This window comes from Tenebrio molitor, chromosome 9, assembly GCF_963966145.1.
Source record: "Tenebrio molitor chromosome 9, icTenMoli1.1, whole genome shotgun sequence".
Classification (NCBI taxonomy): Eukaryota; Metazoa; Arthropoda; class Insecta; order Coleoptera; family Tenebrionidae; genus Tenebrio; species Tenebrio molitor.
Genome location: NC_091054.1, coordinates 4630740 through 4647137, shown reverse-complemented (window position 1 = coordinate 4647137; position 16398 = coordinate 4630740). Strand labels below are relative to the sequence as shown.

General features: G+C 38.7%; 1 protein-coding gene across 1 annotated transcript in view; it reads right to left on the bottom strand.

Annotated features, from left to right (window-relative positions):
- Nucleotides 1-16056, bottom strand: part of LOC138138094 (mucin-3B) — a 47989-nt gene extending 31933 nt beyond the window's left edge. Inside the window, 1 exon segment of the mRNA XM_069057842.1 lies at nucleotides 15608-16056. Within this exon segment, the coding sequence (XP_068913943.1) occupies nucleotides 15608-15674 (67 nt within the window). The 5' untranslated portion in view covers nucleotides 15675-16056.
- Nucleotides 16057-16398: the final 342 nt, after the last annotated feature.

Here is a 16398-nt window from a genome sequence, read left to right as displayed (position 1 = left end):
TAAACAACGCAAAAAGTGAGGTTAGATTTAAATATGATTTGTAATCCATGGTGCGTTCACAATCGACTCTTCAACGCCAACCTTGAGGATAAATTTAAATGAACACCCGATATCTATTGCTTGTACAGAATCCAGCAAACGATGAAACAAATGTTTGCTGTTTTGACAGTTATGATTTGATTGCAATAACTGTCACCTGTTTCCTACAAATTTTCCAAATATAACTGATGTTGCATTTAACGCTTCGTCTCATACTGCGCAACAAACAAGGCACAAAAGTATACAACATCCGCCTCACAGTCCTGATCTGGCATCGCGTGATTTGCCGTTGCACGTTTGCAAAATGTTGTTTCCCAAGTAGCTCAGAAATAACAAAAGGAATTTGTTTTAATGGCTGGTCCTACTATAAATGTGTAAATGTAGTGGAGTGGGTGTCGAAAAAAAAACAATTTTTTTTTTTGAAAAATCAAAATTTTTCTTTGTGAAGATTTATTGGATAATCTGACTTAAAGATCGTCTTAATTGTATCAAAATATCGAAATTTAAGGTTTTCAAATGCTTCTAAGAAAATTTGAGTACCTAATCCTGGTTTCTAATAAGAAACAACTTGCATTTTTTTGCCACATTATGCACTACTTGATGCTGATAATCAATTACTACCGCCACTAAATCATCAAATATTTTATTGTTGTTTTGTATGCAAATTGGAGCGTTGTTGCTACTTTACCCATTATTGGCACTCCATAACCTTGAAGGTTCTCCCAGTGAAATTACCTCTTTTAAATAGCAAATTTCGCCCACTGCCTCGAGATTATCCACCTCTATAATCCCATTGTGTCCTTGTACACACCTGATTGGTCCACTACCGAAACCCAACCAAAGAACAATCTCTCCTATTCACATTTACCCCACATAACGAAAAATTTCACAATTCCCAATGCGTCCGTCAAGCGACGTCACTCATGACCGAACAACTTCAGTCTCTCTTTCACGATAATTTCTTTTCATTTCATTATCAAAATCAAACTTTCCTCGATTTCTTTTCATCCCATTCTGATGCAACCGCGCGGACAATCTGCCGACACGAACTCCATTTGCCCAAAAAAACAATCAACTCCTGACCCCGAAACCTGCCGCAACATTTCTAACTTCTTTCATACATAACTATGATTTAATCTTCGTGTCGAGATACGTCGCTCGTGATTTTTGCGCTCATCTCTGACCCGAATCGCAAACTGGCTCCGCGGGACACCGTCACAAACCGTATTAGAAGAGAAAGAAGGAAAAGGAAGAGCCAGGCGTGAGGCAGGCGCACCCTACTGGGGAGAACTCTTCACCGACGCCTCAAAGTTGGCGTTGAAGACGCGATTGTCAACGCACCACGGATTACAGATCACGGATCAGTAGTTTAAATCTAACCTCACTTTTTGCGCTGTTTGTATTTTTACTCTGGAGAACAAATTCAACACTGGAAGAACTTGAGTTGTTATACTTTTTATTTACAACGTCAAACAAATTCACTTGTCTTGTCTGATTATGGCATTGCCAGGCTAGACAGCGTGTGACGTCACGAGAAAGGCCAAACGTCAAAATTTGTTTACATTTTTCAGAAAGTATCAAATACGGTGTTTTAATCATTCTTATGGAAGTATTGAAAATTGTGAGATAAGGAAAAGCTTGGTGGTAAGTGTATATAATAATTTCAGTTGATACCAGGGTATTTACTGTTCATCGAACGTCGCAAAGTCAAGACGTTGAAACCTGGGAAATATTTTTATACCCTATCAACATTTTCGTGATTACAAGTCGTTGTAAGGACAATTTAGTTGAAAAAATATTTGCTACACATATAATTAAGTTGTAAGAAGCATTTGTTGTGATTTCGTGTTATTTAAATGATTCACAAAATAAAAATCACGCAAAAACAATAAATACACGAACTTAACCTCACTTTTAAATGACAATTTTCGCATCATTAATGGCATTTTATTCCACGAGGCAGTAATTGCAAAGCCCGAACACATCGTTCTACTAAAAAAAAGAGTGCTAACCAAAAATTTTACTGTTTTTATTACATTCTGGAGGTTTAATGCGTTTTTCGATGAAGCCGTTACTGTGACGTCACGATCAAAAACAATTGCTGCCTTAAGGCTTTGTGTTCTAGATGGCAATGACTATGGTACTTCTGAGGTATTAATATGACGAATGTTGACAGCTAACCTAAAGTTTAGACCCAAAAAATCTTTTTTTTTCTTTCTTTGCAATGTTTTACATTAAAAATAGAACAACTTAACGATTCCTATTCTCAAAACAAATATCTAAGGGCAGCCTTTGCTGAAAACAAACATGTTTCGATTAAACATAAACAAATGTCATTCGTGATAAACGGCGGGAAATTCAAACTCTGTTTTAAACGATTCACTTTTTCCAACGCCTACTTAGCCCAAGATTTCATTTGAACGCGCGATAGCTACTATCATTATCATTAGATCAGTGAAGTGAAGCAACATCACACGTCGTCAACGTTTAGATGGGTGTCCGCCGGGAGATCTTCTCTTCACCTCTTCGGTACCTACTTGATTTCAGTACTTTTGTAATATCTTTTTCTTAAGTAATTGACAACGTAAGAAGTCTTCAACTTTGACCGTCCCCATTGGGGCCGCGGTGCTCCTTGGGGCAGGAGGGCGAGCCTCGACCCCGTCGCGGCCCTGGAATGTGTCCGTTTTTCTCCGGAAAAGCGGCCTGTGCGTGGATTTTCTAAGATCTAGCCGACCGTTAGCGGGCCCGAGTGTGGGTCAACACTTAGCGGTACAACCTGCGTCGGTAGGTCGGCAGGAGCCCGAGGCCGCAGGATGTACCGCGGAGAGGTCGGTTCTGTGGGTGTCGCTGCAGTCTACACATCCCACTGACACACTAACAAATCCAAAACAAGAAACGGCCGTGCCGCGCCGGAAACGCCGGGACGTGCTCACCGGGAGCTCCGTTGCGGTTACGCAACGCGGAACGGGCGCGTTGGGTAACCGCGACTTACGCAACGCTGATCCGAAATGTGTCGCAGTGGGTTAGTCGCACGCACGTAGCGCAACGCAGGACGGTAACACCGATGCGCCAGAATTGGGCAATTACGCGAATTGGATAATCGATTGATGAATCTGTTCCGCGAACAATCGCGATAATGAGAATGCGTCCGCGTATGACTTTTACTGGGCGGCGTGACGGCAAATGGCAATTATTACAGACGGTGCATTTCTCTAGAGACAATTAAATATCACGTAGCGATGGATTGCGTGTGGCCACCTGTCCGGAAAGTAGTTATGTGGCCGGTTCGGTTTGGTACGGTCGGTGGTGAGTTTGCCGTTTGACGCCAACGAAAAAGGAAATGTCGTCTGTTTCCGCGTTTGCTGCGAAAAACGGTGTTCAGCCATTGCAGAGAGATCAGATACGAGACAGAACCGGCACTATCGCCAGATCTGGTGGCCTTGGACGTAACATAACGCTACAATTTGACACAACAGAAAAAAATTCAAATCAAATCAGTGCAGTACAATCACCAGTCTAGCAAATATCTCTACAAACTCTCCATAGCTTTTGTTTTTTAAATACATTTGTAAAGGTTGTTCCCACATAAAATTCTATTACAGTTTTGGTTATTTGCATTACAGGTTTCGCCGGAAATGGTCTTTACGCGCAGCGTAAATAGTGCAGTTATCCTTCAGTTTGCCGAATTCGAGGGTTTGAGAAATTTTATTTTACCAATAAATTCGTTAGTTTTGTTCAAAGTGCTCCAGAAAACCCTGATAGCTCTCTGTTGTGTTTAAAAATTCATTTGTCCTTCGTTTATAGTGTTTTATTTAAATTATTCCACTAACCCTGCATGTTGGTAATTATTTCCTATTTGTGTGAAATGCTGCAACGCTTATGTAATGAACTTGTTGCAATCGATAATGTTAAAGACTAAGGTGAAATTTAGGTGACCACTGCCATCTGGAATTCCAGATTTGTATCCAACAGAGATATTGTTGAAACTTTGGGAAGAATAAAAAAACATTCTTAAGAAGTAGAATCATTGCTGCCAAGAATTCTACACCCACATTTAATACAAATTCTCTAGAATAATTCCTATAATAAGATAAATTCTTAGGTCTTAGGAGAGGCAAAAAGAAGAAAGTATACTTTTGTCATTTTCGTTATAGGTCGTAAAATTTTATGAAAGATCTTGTAGGATTATAAATCCTAATTTACCCCTAGCAGGTACTATTTTAAGTACGTTAATCGCTCATAATATGCAATAAAATTTTACGATCTACAACGAAAATGACAAAAGTATGTATATGGCGTATTTTGAAAAAAATTACACTGTTAAAAAATAAATGTGTCTAGTTTAAAGCAACTTTATTTTAATTTTGTAACACTTCCAGTTTACCTCAAAATGGTCCTAATTCCACATTATTTGTTATTTTTTTATTTTCTACATTTTATACAGGTGTCCCCAAAAAAAGACGAATCCATAGCTCCCTGATTTATCGGAGGATTTTAATTATCTATACACCAAATTAAATGGTTGTGATAAACTACAAAATGGCCTAATAAAATCACGTGTAGCCCCAAAGGCTTCTTTTTTTAAGTTTTTTAAAGGTTTTTTTTAAGTTTTTTAAAGTTTTTTTAAAGTTTTTTTTAAGATACATTTTTTAAAGAGTAGGTTAGTTTAAAACGCGAGTGAAACGAGCGTTTTAAAGGCCCACGAGTGCCAAAAAAAGTCCAATTTACACACGAACGAGTTGAATACAACGTTTTTTTGTTCGACGAGCTCCTTAAAGGCTCCAAATCGCTTAAAATCTTTAAAATTAGCTTGACGTTTCCTTTTGACAAGTTGTGACATTTATCAAAATCCGTTTACACAGGAGAAAATTTCCAAATTCTGCCAGTGTCGAACAAAAAAATAAATAATCTTCAGTCAGTACTGACAGTATTAACAATTCCAATGTTTTCCTAATTATTCTTCATCGCACCGCTGAAAGCTCGTTACGTACCACAAATCCAATTAAACAAACAACAACAGACGTTAGGGTAGGTCAACAAATCATTCCGCACTAACGATCATTAATGGCGCTGTCAAGCCATCTTCTTAACGAATCAAATCACATTCCGCCAGATCCGTCGGCATTGAATCACCCGCCAGAGGTCGCCCTCTTAAACGGACCCGCCACCAATTCCGATTACCTAACCTCATTTCAAGTGAAAAAATGAAACGCACATAACGTTACGTAATTTGTTATACACAACGCCAAATTAAATTTTAAACAGTAATTAAACCGTTGGTTGGTCGGACAAAGCAAGTCGGTTCACTTTTGCTCGTTATTTTGATTGAATAATAGCCGTTTAAAAGCGGCAGTTATTTTTTGTAATTGTAGCAGACCAACCAGTGCGAAAGAATAAGAGTCCAGTGACTGTCATTTTTGGCCGATTAATATTAGGTAAAAGCTGTGATTAGCAATTTGCCACGTTGTAACAATCAGATAAGAGCGTGGGCGCAAAGCTATGTGATTTTTCTCTCTTGAGTGTTGAATAACATCCAGCAGATGTTCGTCATGGTTGCTCGCAACAAATAATCACGAAAATAAGAATCCGGTGTTTTCAATGTCAATAACACGGTTTGAAAAAACTAAATCGGTTATCTTGCCGCTTCGCTTGTGAAAATCTGTGTCACGTGTGATCGGACAAAATAATCAATTTCTAGAGCCCGATCGTCTTCTCATAAATAATAAAAACCACGATTTGTTCGGTTTTCGATGCAAATTTCGGCATAGTAACATAAATACCGGCGACTGAAAACCAACAGAATCTTGTCATTGTTGCAAACGGTCCACTTCCGGTTGGGCTCTGCTTCGGCCAATCAATCCAATCGACAAACAAGTAAATGTCACGGTTTCTCTGCGAATAATTTCAATACTAATTCGCCGAGATTGTCTGAACTAATGATAATTAGGCTCATAATACCACAAATGTCAATGATGGAGGCGTGCGGGGTTTATTTGGGTTTTATTAAAATTCTATTGTGTCCCACTTTCGAAAGTTCGACGATGCTATCCGAACTTCCGCAGATTCTTCTCGAAGAAAACAATACGCGCCGGCCCTAATTTTTCTCAGTGAAAGGATGAGTTTTACGTAATCTTGTGATGATGTTAAAAGAACAATATCGACGATGGCTATAATGAGACTTTTAAATGTTCGGAGAGGTCGCGTGCGTTCCACGATAAATGAAGATGTAAATCGAATGGGTTTTCTAGCAAACAGCAAATGTTACGACATTGAACTCGCATTTTTATGAATTTTTATGACCTACTGCTTTTTTCCACGCCGACAGATTTTGCCCCTCTCTGCATAACGCAAATACACCTGAGGAATTAAAAGAAACGTAAGAATCGTTCAGGTATTCATGCCAAAGGAAATGTTACCAAATTGGAAGCGACGCTCGTTCATATTAAATTATCTTTATTACCGGTCATAGGTGCATCAATAAAACTCCAAATTGCACTGTTGACTCTGCTTTCTAAAATGACGTCAGATTGTGGTCACCATTTTTGGTGTTTAATTTTTTGGTGGTCTTAAAACAATGGTTAAGTCAGTTAGGTTTAACTGTGTGAGCCATACTGGTGATTAGGAAGACAATGGAAGGTTTTAAAACGCACTCGGAGGTCTGATGGATGTAGCCCAAGATAACCCAAAAATTTTAATTAACTGTTACCAAAAACAAACGATGTAATTTTCGTACGAGGGTTGGTCAATATTTTCTTGTCCCTGAAGCAAAACTAGGACAGTTCAAGAATTTTATTTCTCCACGTGATCATCGAAGAATATCAATATCTACATTTGGTGCAAGGAACTGAAGTGTCTTGATGACCTTGAAAAAGTCTGCTTGTGCCTCAAGCATTTGCTTCTGTCATCAAAGCTTCATTAGGTGTTTTTTTTTAAGAAAAGATTAAGCCTTGGCTCTCTTTTAAGCTTTGATGCCATCCACCAAGAAGCTACATCTTGGATTTTTTTTTCTATAATAGTTTTAACATTTTTAGGACCTTTTAGATATTTTGTTACAACTTTTTCTGTCAATAATGACCACTGATAAATTAAGAATCATCTGTCAAACTTCAGCTTTGTACGTCTAAGACCGGGAGAACGCACGATGAACCACCCTCGTATAACGCATACGTAGGTTGCACCGAAAGTTTCTGCAGTCAGTAATTTTTGTTTTTCAAAGCAGTCACAATTCAGCTAAATAGATTTATGCATTTGATGGAACCAATCATCAAAACAAAAACTCTATTCTTCCTAAATTACTTTAGAAAGGTTTCCACAACACTTTCAACTCGAATATTGCAAACAACGCATTCATTCTTTTCAAATGGGGAACCAAAAGAAATCAGGCAGTGTCAGATCAGGCGGATGTTATGATAATTGTCCTCGTGAAACCTGCAAAATTGCTTTGTTTGTTGCAGAGTATGAGAAAAAACAAAATTTGTGCAAACGTGCGATGTAACGTAATAAAGTGTCACTTGTCAATTTTGACATTTATCTGAATTGATTTTTACTCGATAATAAAATATTCATGACAGTATATTCATACTTAATTCTTAATTCTTAGGTGGCTATGGAAAGCTGATTTTAGTTTGGCAACCCTGCCTAAAGAGCAGGGATTAATTTGGGCATTTTATTCTGGTTAGTTTAACCTTTGAATAAAAATGCCCAAATTCAAGTCTTAAAATTGTCTAAAGCAAAAATGTTTAAATGAAAATTGGGAAATTTATCAGATATAAAAAATTAGGTCGTGTTATTTTTGGCAAGATTAATTCCAGAATACAAACTTTAACGTTAATTATCTATTTATAATACCTGCAGTTATTAAAAACACAATTATTATTAAAAATAATTTGAAAATCTGACGCAATTTTAATTGACAGATGACAGAATAGCAAGACGATTTATCCGCGATAAACATTTTTGATTGGATGAAAACAAGCACTCTGATTGGCTGAACACGCACGTTTGATGTAGGTACGCGGAATTAATCAACACTAAACAAATTTTTGAGCAAACGCGTGCGTATCATTTTAAGGTTAGAAACGCGGGCCAGTCCCTCGGACTCATGTCATTTGTCACCGACTAGTAACTTTTCTGGTGAGAAAACTAAAGGTGCATTCACACCTCCAGTGTCCCCTAGATGTACTATCGGTGGACATTAAAAGCTGGGACATCCAAAATTTGCTCATTGTGTCTCAGACTTTTGAATTGTCACTCAAAATTAAAATTGTCATTAAAGAACTGAACTTTAACTTGATGTTTTTGACAATATGTCATAATTTTCATAACCTTATTTGTAAAAAGCCAAATTTACACAATGTATATTTTTGAATTTTGACTTTATACAAATTTGATGTTTGTCCCAGTTTTTTATGTCCACCGATAGTACATTTATGGTGGAGTTTCGGCAAAATCTCTCTTCATCACGGATGTTAGCATGATTGAAGCTACGCCGCACGTTTTAGAAGTTGAGAAGTGTGTTTTCCACAGCCGCCACTTATCTCTTTTTTTGTTGATCGTATTGTAGAAAATTAATAAATTAAGTTTCAAGTTATTGCAATCGAGTGATATAGCGGTACAAAACAAGAATTTCTTTATAATTTATTTAATTCTATAGAGGCAACGTATGAATTAACTTCAGCGCAACCTACGTAACAGTATAATAATAATAATTACGTCAAATAGGTGGATATATTTTTTTTTTCACTGTAAATACTTGATAGAACAGTTATCATCAAAATTATTACATATTAAATTGTAGCAACGATGATGATAATAAAAAAATGTATTGTGTCAAATATCAGGTGTTCATTTAAATTTATCCACAAAGTAGGCGTTGAAAAGTCGATTGTGAACGGAGCAGTTGTCTAAATCTAACCTCACTTTTTGCGTTGTTTGTGTTTTTACTCTGCAACCTGACAAGTGGTGCGATCACAATCGACTCTTCAATGAAGATAAATTTAAATGAACACCCGATATTGTAAAGAAGTACAGAGTAATTTACACTGGTTGAACAAAATCTGGAACAACATGATTTACTACGTGCTACAAAAAAAACGAGGAAAAATACAGACGTCCAATGTAGAAATAAAAAAACAGAGAAAACCGTTAACGATATATTTTTGTTTTATTTGAATTGTGTCAATACATAAGAACAAATAATTCGGCGTATTTTATTTTTATTGTATTTAGAAAGTTCTATCTATAGTTATGCAACCACTGCATAAAATTTCAGCAAACAAAGTTCCTATCCGGAATTGCAAATGAATAACAAATGGCATTTGTCACCTGTGAGAGGTTTCGTGAATGGTTGCTTTCGGTGAGAGAATTTCCTGACTAAGATGAATCAGTACAATTTGTAGTAGGTGTAGTCAACTCTTGTACAAGATATTCGCACAGTCAAACCAAATAAGCAACAATGCATCTGGACGAAAGTAATCGTCTCTTGTTAAAATGGAAATGATTATTCGTGATGCCCACTTTGGACAATTATTTTGAAATTAGTGGCTTCCATTCTAGGCGTACTGTTCACATAGCGTTTTTGTCAACTAACACAAATTTACTTAGAAAATTTATTCCCATTTCAGATGTGTATTGTTGCCCAACATCCACGTACAATGCAGCGAGGTTTTCGCAACAATGCTATTTACAGTCTCGCTATTGACAAGCTTTAATTGTTGTGACAGATCTGAGCAATCGAAGAAAATTTCAAGTATCAAAAAACGGGTTGAAAATATTTTGAGGTTGAGTAAAGCGTCGAGTCTGACACTTTCTTGATTGATTTATTTCACAACGTTCAAATAAAAACCAACAAAACTGAGAAATCAACAACACAAAACATTTTTCCTTCGATTCCAAATTTCAATAAACAGTTGTCCAAGTTCGTGACGATATTCGCCACTTTTTGATACAACTGGTTCAATATTCCTTAGTGGATGGTTGTGTTTATCTTTCACTTGGCACGCGGTTTGCCGCTTAATTATTGCCCAGTTGAGAAACCGTGCTGTAAATTACCAACCGTCAATCAAACCTCGTTGAAAACGTTCCATTTCACGCAGAAACGCAACCACCACACGGTCAAAGTGTCAAAACGGTTCTCAGTTTCAAAACCAAATTGTGAAAAAATGAATAATCCAGTCGCGTTAAACCGTCTTCGCGAAGAACGCAGCTTTCCGCTTAATTGGCGCGTTTAACAATTACGGTTGCTTGCGCAAAAAATCCATCTCTCGATTTGCGTAACGCCGGTGTGGCAACGCGCAGCATCTTGTGGCGTAACCGTTCGGTGCGCCCCAAGGGACCGCCGCGGTCCCGATTCTGTCCTGAACCGGTGCAGTCAGACGCACAAGAACGTGACAATATTCTTCCGCGCCCAGTTACGTGTCGACCAAAGCAAGGCTGAAGGTTCTTCTAACTGTACGCGCGCCGCTGTAATCCGATACAGGCTCGATGAGTCATTACGGCCGTTGTTTGTCAGTAGGTCTAGGATCTAGGCTAGTAGGATTGGCGATCGCCCATCATGGGCAAAAACCGCCACGCTGCGCGCCCGATTCGGTCCCATTGATCCGATTGAAAGTGTGGGAGGATGCGTGCGGAGCAGGAAGTCAAGTGATATTTCACATGGTCGCCCAGGCTTGTACTTTCTTTTAATCGGTACCTACGACGGCGAGGTACTTTCACTAATACCCTTTCTAAATAATTGCCAATCGCGAGGTGCGTGAGATGAGGCAGGGATTGAGGTCCCCCTTGTCGACCAGATCTTGACCCACTATGACACATTCATCCGCTAAACTATCACAGAGAACTTCGTTCCGATCAGAACAATGAGGGTACCATTTATTAACGCGCTGGTACTGCTTGTACCACCAGTCATGTGGAGACTTCAATGCTAGAGCAAGGTGCGTGCGGCTTGTTGGGAAACTGCTCCAATTATTTTTGGGAATTAGAATAAAATTTTGCAAATTCCGCTGTCGTCACAGAATCCTTCAGATGCCAATTTTGAAACTGGCAGAGCTCTATTTAGCGTTCTCATTTATGTAAGCCTGAAAATGTAAATCGAATGTCACTCCCAACTTTCTAGTCCCCAGAACAAATCCATGTGAAACATTATGATAAAACGTCGGCGAAGACGCAACCATTTATATAAAACAGACACGAACGAAAAAATTAGTTCGTGAGTACTCCTGACGCAAAAAATTCCCACAAAATATTAAGTAACGCAATGGGAAGATGCGAGCTTTGTCTTCGAAGTCACACTCGTTACAGTATCATCATTCCAAACAAATTAGAACGATTTTTATATCATGCGAACAAGTTTAATGACTTATTCTTGCATAATCGAAAAAAATCCTCCGGTCCGATTGGGATCAGCGCGAACAATAATCTCGCCCATTAGCATAATTGCTGCTGAATTCCGGAAATATTTGTGACATACTCGATTACAACGATCAGCCTCGGCGCGACTTTCTAAAATATCGAAAAGTGCGATTACTGGGCCGCAAAATCGCCTTGGCCGACACAATGCGTGATTTCACCCTTTTGAAGAAAGGTACAAAATCGAGAGTGTCCCTCCAACCCTCGACAATCCTCACATCTTCCCAAGTCCTCGGTGGGCGACACTTTCAATTCCACCGGAAGTTTATACGCAGTTACGCACCTGCTCGCAGCCGGAATAGGTACAGTTACTTGCGCGCAAAGGCGGACTTCGCGTTTGCCCCGATCCGAAGTAGTAAATCACGGAGTTGTTACGTCATCATCGGTGTACGCCAGTATAGGAAGTAAACAGGCTGTTGGGAGACCGCGTCTCTTGCGGATTCAGCGAAAGTTTCGCAATTCACATTTAGATTTTATGCAACGAACGGCGGCCATCTTCATTTGTATGGGTGTGGGACGGGATTAGCGACCTTGTGGATGTAATGTGAACATGTAAATATGGATAAAAATGTCCGGGGAGTGTCAATAACACGTTGCTAACAACGTGGTACGTTTCTGTATTATGGAAACGAAGACGGCAAATGTGCGGTTATGTAAACATGAGTGACGTAGGCCTACGGTTGTTTTGGAAAAAGGCAGCTCACTGTGTACTTGTAAAATTTTAGCCGCCCCTGTATATGTAAATTTCTAATCGCCCCTGTAGATGCAAATTGGGAAAAATGCCACGACCAGTTTGGATCGTAGAACACTTGAAGATCGTCGTCCAGATAATGGGACCATTTTCCAGATGGACAACATACCAACGGCCTTGATTTTTGTCCATGGCCTACTGATACAACTTTCAATCTGTATTAACATTTTCGTTTTTTGTTGTGTTAGCGCCATTACTTTTATTTGACATTTGCCAATTAATCAAATACACATGTTCTATTGTCGTTTTGGAATGTCAAATGACAGATTTCAGCTTTTCGACATTTAAAAAACGCTGGACAGTTATTTCCTGCGAATCCTAGAAAACACACATTTTTATTTTTGTTAGGTTAACTTTCGTTTCCTCGTGTTTTAGCGAAATCCGCTCTGTCAAGTGACATTTGAGGAAAGGGTCACCGAAATCACAATTTCATTCTAAAAATAACGTCACAAGCCGAACCATATTTAGTTATTGTTATGCATAATTTAAGAAACATTTTAAGCAGAAGCAGAGAATTTGACAGTTGTAATTCTAGTTTCATGGCCGACTGGGTTCAAATCGGAAAACATCGCGGGAAGGTCTAGGGGGTTTATAGTTCGACGTTCGACGTTCAGTGGTTGGCGCTGGTGTCAGTACTGTCATGTTGACAAAATAATACTGACAAATATAGGTAGGTAATAATTACGCCAAAAGATTCATATGTTGATAATAATAGCTACTAATAATGACAAAAAAAAAGAGAAATCATCTAGATAAAACACTAGAACTAGAAACAAAGTTAATAAAATAAAACTAAAAAAGCTGACATTTAAAAGAATGTCAAAGACTTAAATGTTTCATAAAAAAAATTAAAAGTAAATATTTTTTCTAACGAACGCAAGAGGAGCAATAAAATAGTAGAAGTCGACTGTCATTAAATAGGTCACTTAGTAAAGTCAATAATTGATATTCAGTGTTTTATTTTTATATCGGATGTTTAAATCTAACCTCACTTTTTGCGTTGTTGTGTTTTAGGCTGCAGACTGATGAGTGGTGCGTTCACAATCGCGTCTTCAACGCCAACTTTGAGGATAAATTTAAATGAACACCCGATATTATGATAAATTAAAGAAAAGCAAATGTAGAGAAAGATAAATAAAAAATATAAACAGTGCTTTCAAAGAAATTATTATCACTTAATGGAAATATGCGTAGAGATAAATAAATCCTGCCTGGATGTGGTGCCCCCGTCCCCCGTTCTACAGTATTTATACAGCGTGATCAAAAAGGACTATTTGAGTTGGCAGGACTGATTTTTACTTTTAAAGGTTGACAGTTGAAGTTGTTTCTTTGTGCCGTTGATTTTTATAGATACATAACCTCAAATATCTGTCAAACGACGTATCCGGTTGCAGTATTGCAAAATGCCAACTCAAACAGTCCTTTTTAATCACCCGGTAGTACTCCTATAATTCAGAATAAGGGGCATCGCGGTAGGGGTGGATTATCTAAAGTGAGCTTTATGTTATGTCAAAACATTTACATACTTAACCTGTAAAACCGTCATTACTTTATTTTGAGGTTACTCACTGGAAATGAAAATATCTTGAGCACAATATGTCTTATAAAAAATACAGGTTTTTTTTACACTTTTCGTAAATGAAACAAAGAAATTCCAAATACTATAACAAGAAAATAAACACAAAACGATTCCCAAAACCAAATTAACAACGAAGGATACCAACAGCGTCGGAACTAGGGTTTTATTAGCAAGGGTCTTACTGCCAACGTAAATTTGAATTTCCAAGACCTACCGCGATGCCACTTATTCTGACATACGCATTTTCTACAATCCTAGAGTCGAAATAAAGAGCCAGAATCAGTTTTTTCTTTGGCCATTCAATAAGAATATTATTAATTACTTGGAGTTCCTGCGTCTAACGTGTGTTCAAAAAATGTGTGTTCGAGTGGTCTGGTGCGTGTTTTTGTTTAACGATGGTACAGTTGCATCAGCTGTCGAATATGTCGTGACAACAGGAAATAAGAACGGAAGTGGACGATCATCAATACAAATGTCAGAAACCGTTGAAAGAATTAGAGAAATAATGTAAAATGAACAGAAAACTTAAATATTAAGGTATGATCAAAATGAGGTCACACCTCTGAAAGATTTGTCAACTAAAAAGACGAGATGTGATTGTAAAAAGAGAAAAAAACACGACCCGCTTGACCACAGATTTATTTAAACACTGAAATGTCTAAAGGAACCATTAAGATTTGAGGTTACGTTGTCACCTCGTGGCACATTTCGTTGATCTTTTCCCTGAATATAAATCTAAACCTGAACCAGTTAGTTACATTATATGTAGTTGGTACAGAAATTTCTTAATCCCGCGCTTAAATGTCATCGATTATCAGTCGATTATCACTTCTAGAAAACCCACGTGATTGCACATTTCTAAGAGAAAAAACATTCATTTACATCGCCAAGTCCAACCGATCCGAATGCAAAACATTCCTCGTCTCTTCTTCGAATCGAGGTCTTTCTTGTCCACTTGCCAAACACCTCAGCCCACCATAAATGTTTGCATAATTTATTCATTTGTTTTGACAAATTACAACCCCCGTCAATGACTGTCCTTGACTCGTCGAGCTTTTCGTGCAAGTTACAACAAATCTAAAAGCTCTAGCACCGGAACAATCGCAACACAGACAAAACCGTGACATTTGAGAAAAATTTCACTTGCACGAACGCGAACAGTTTGTGATTTTTGCAAAAAGCAAGTCTTGCCGTAGGATTTTTTAACCCGTCCGTTTGAACATTTCTTGGTCCGCCAGCGGTATCCGAAAGGAGGTTAAGAACAAGTCTAATTTAACTAAATCACCGACATTAGCATATTTTATGATAATCATTATCCGAAATGCGTTTCTGGTCGACAGATTTTCGATATTTCGCTGGTAAGTGTAGCGTAATGACGTCGCGGAAGCCCTCATTCAGAACGGCGCTTTTGTGCTTGATTTAAATATAATTGCAAGTCTGTGTTAAACGTTACGGTGCGGCTTCCCGAAGCGCGTCTTCACGGACTTCTTTCGAAATCGATCGGTCTCGGAGGGCTCGGGTGTGGACGCACCTTAAAAACTCGCGTGTCCAATTCCGGTGGGCAAATAAAAGTCCGCGAACTGTAAAAACCGAAACGCTTCGATTGCTCCACTTTTTCCGACATTACAAAATGCCCATCTCACAACAAAAATCTCTCAAGAAAAGCGAAAAATCGCCTGACTCGAGACCGCTCCGATGTCGCAAAGTGTGTTGAAAATCGCGCCACTTTTACGCCGATCCAGTTCTTAAATGTCACCGTTGTGAAAATGGTTGGGTTGACACAAGGGTGACCACCCTGTCCGCACCTCTTCAGTTCTTCACTTGCAACTTACCTTCGCTAGCGACAACAAGCAGCGTGAAAAACAGGAGAAGGGCTCTCCGCCTCCTCGGCTGTAACATGTTCACTGGAGGGTCACTTTCGGGGCACTCGATTCAAATAGGCACTATTCGTGGACACTCAGTATAGAAATGATCACTTGAATTTTCTCATATTTTCCCGCTCGCCGGCGCGTTCAAGTCACTCACTTTAACACCACGGAGTCTTGCTGAGTACTGAAGAAATAAGTAACTGTCTTCGGCGCGCTGCTAACACACGCTCACCTGTATTATTGAAAAGGCTCGGAGGTAGAAAGCTGTCGGTAATCGAGTATGTGTGTACGATTTGGGCAAGATACTTCGGACGAAAAGTCGAGGAAATTTGGGTCAGCCGCCGAGGAAAACTCCAGAGGAAAGCCGACACGTGGGCGTGATAAGGAGTTTCTACAATTGCACAACAAACGCACCGCTTGCTTTCTACCACTGATAAAAACTGCAGGGATCCAACTGGAAGTTGCCAATCTCAAATTAGAATCATTTTCGACATGCAACACCAAATTGTTTATGTAAAATTCGCGGTGTACCGTTTTTGTTGTTGCTGTTCGTTTCGTGTTGACGATTTCTTTGTTCTTGGTGTCTTCGAGTAATGAGTCCGTTCTGTGCGGGTGAGGCTCAAATCATATTTTTCTTTCGCAAACCAAACAACAAAATAAAACGTTGACCTGTTGGTACAGTGCAAATCTTAATAGAAATCTAGATTGGTACCGGCGCGGTACCAGTGCGTTCTTTGATAAATGCAGTCGTTGAC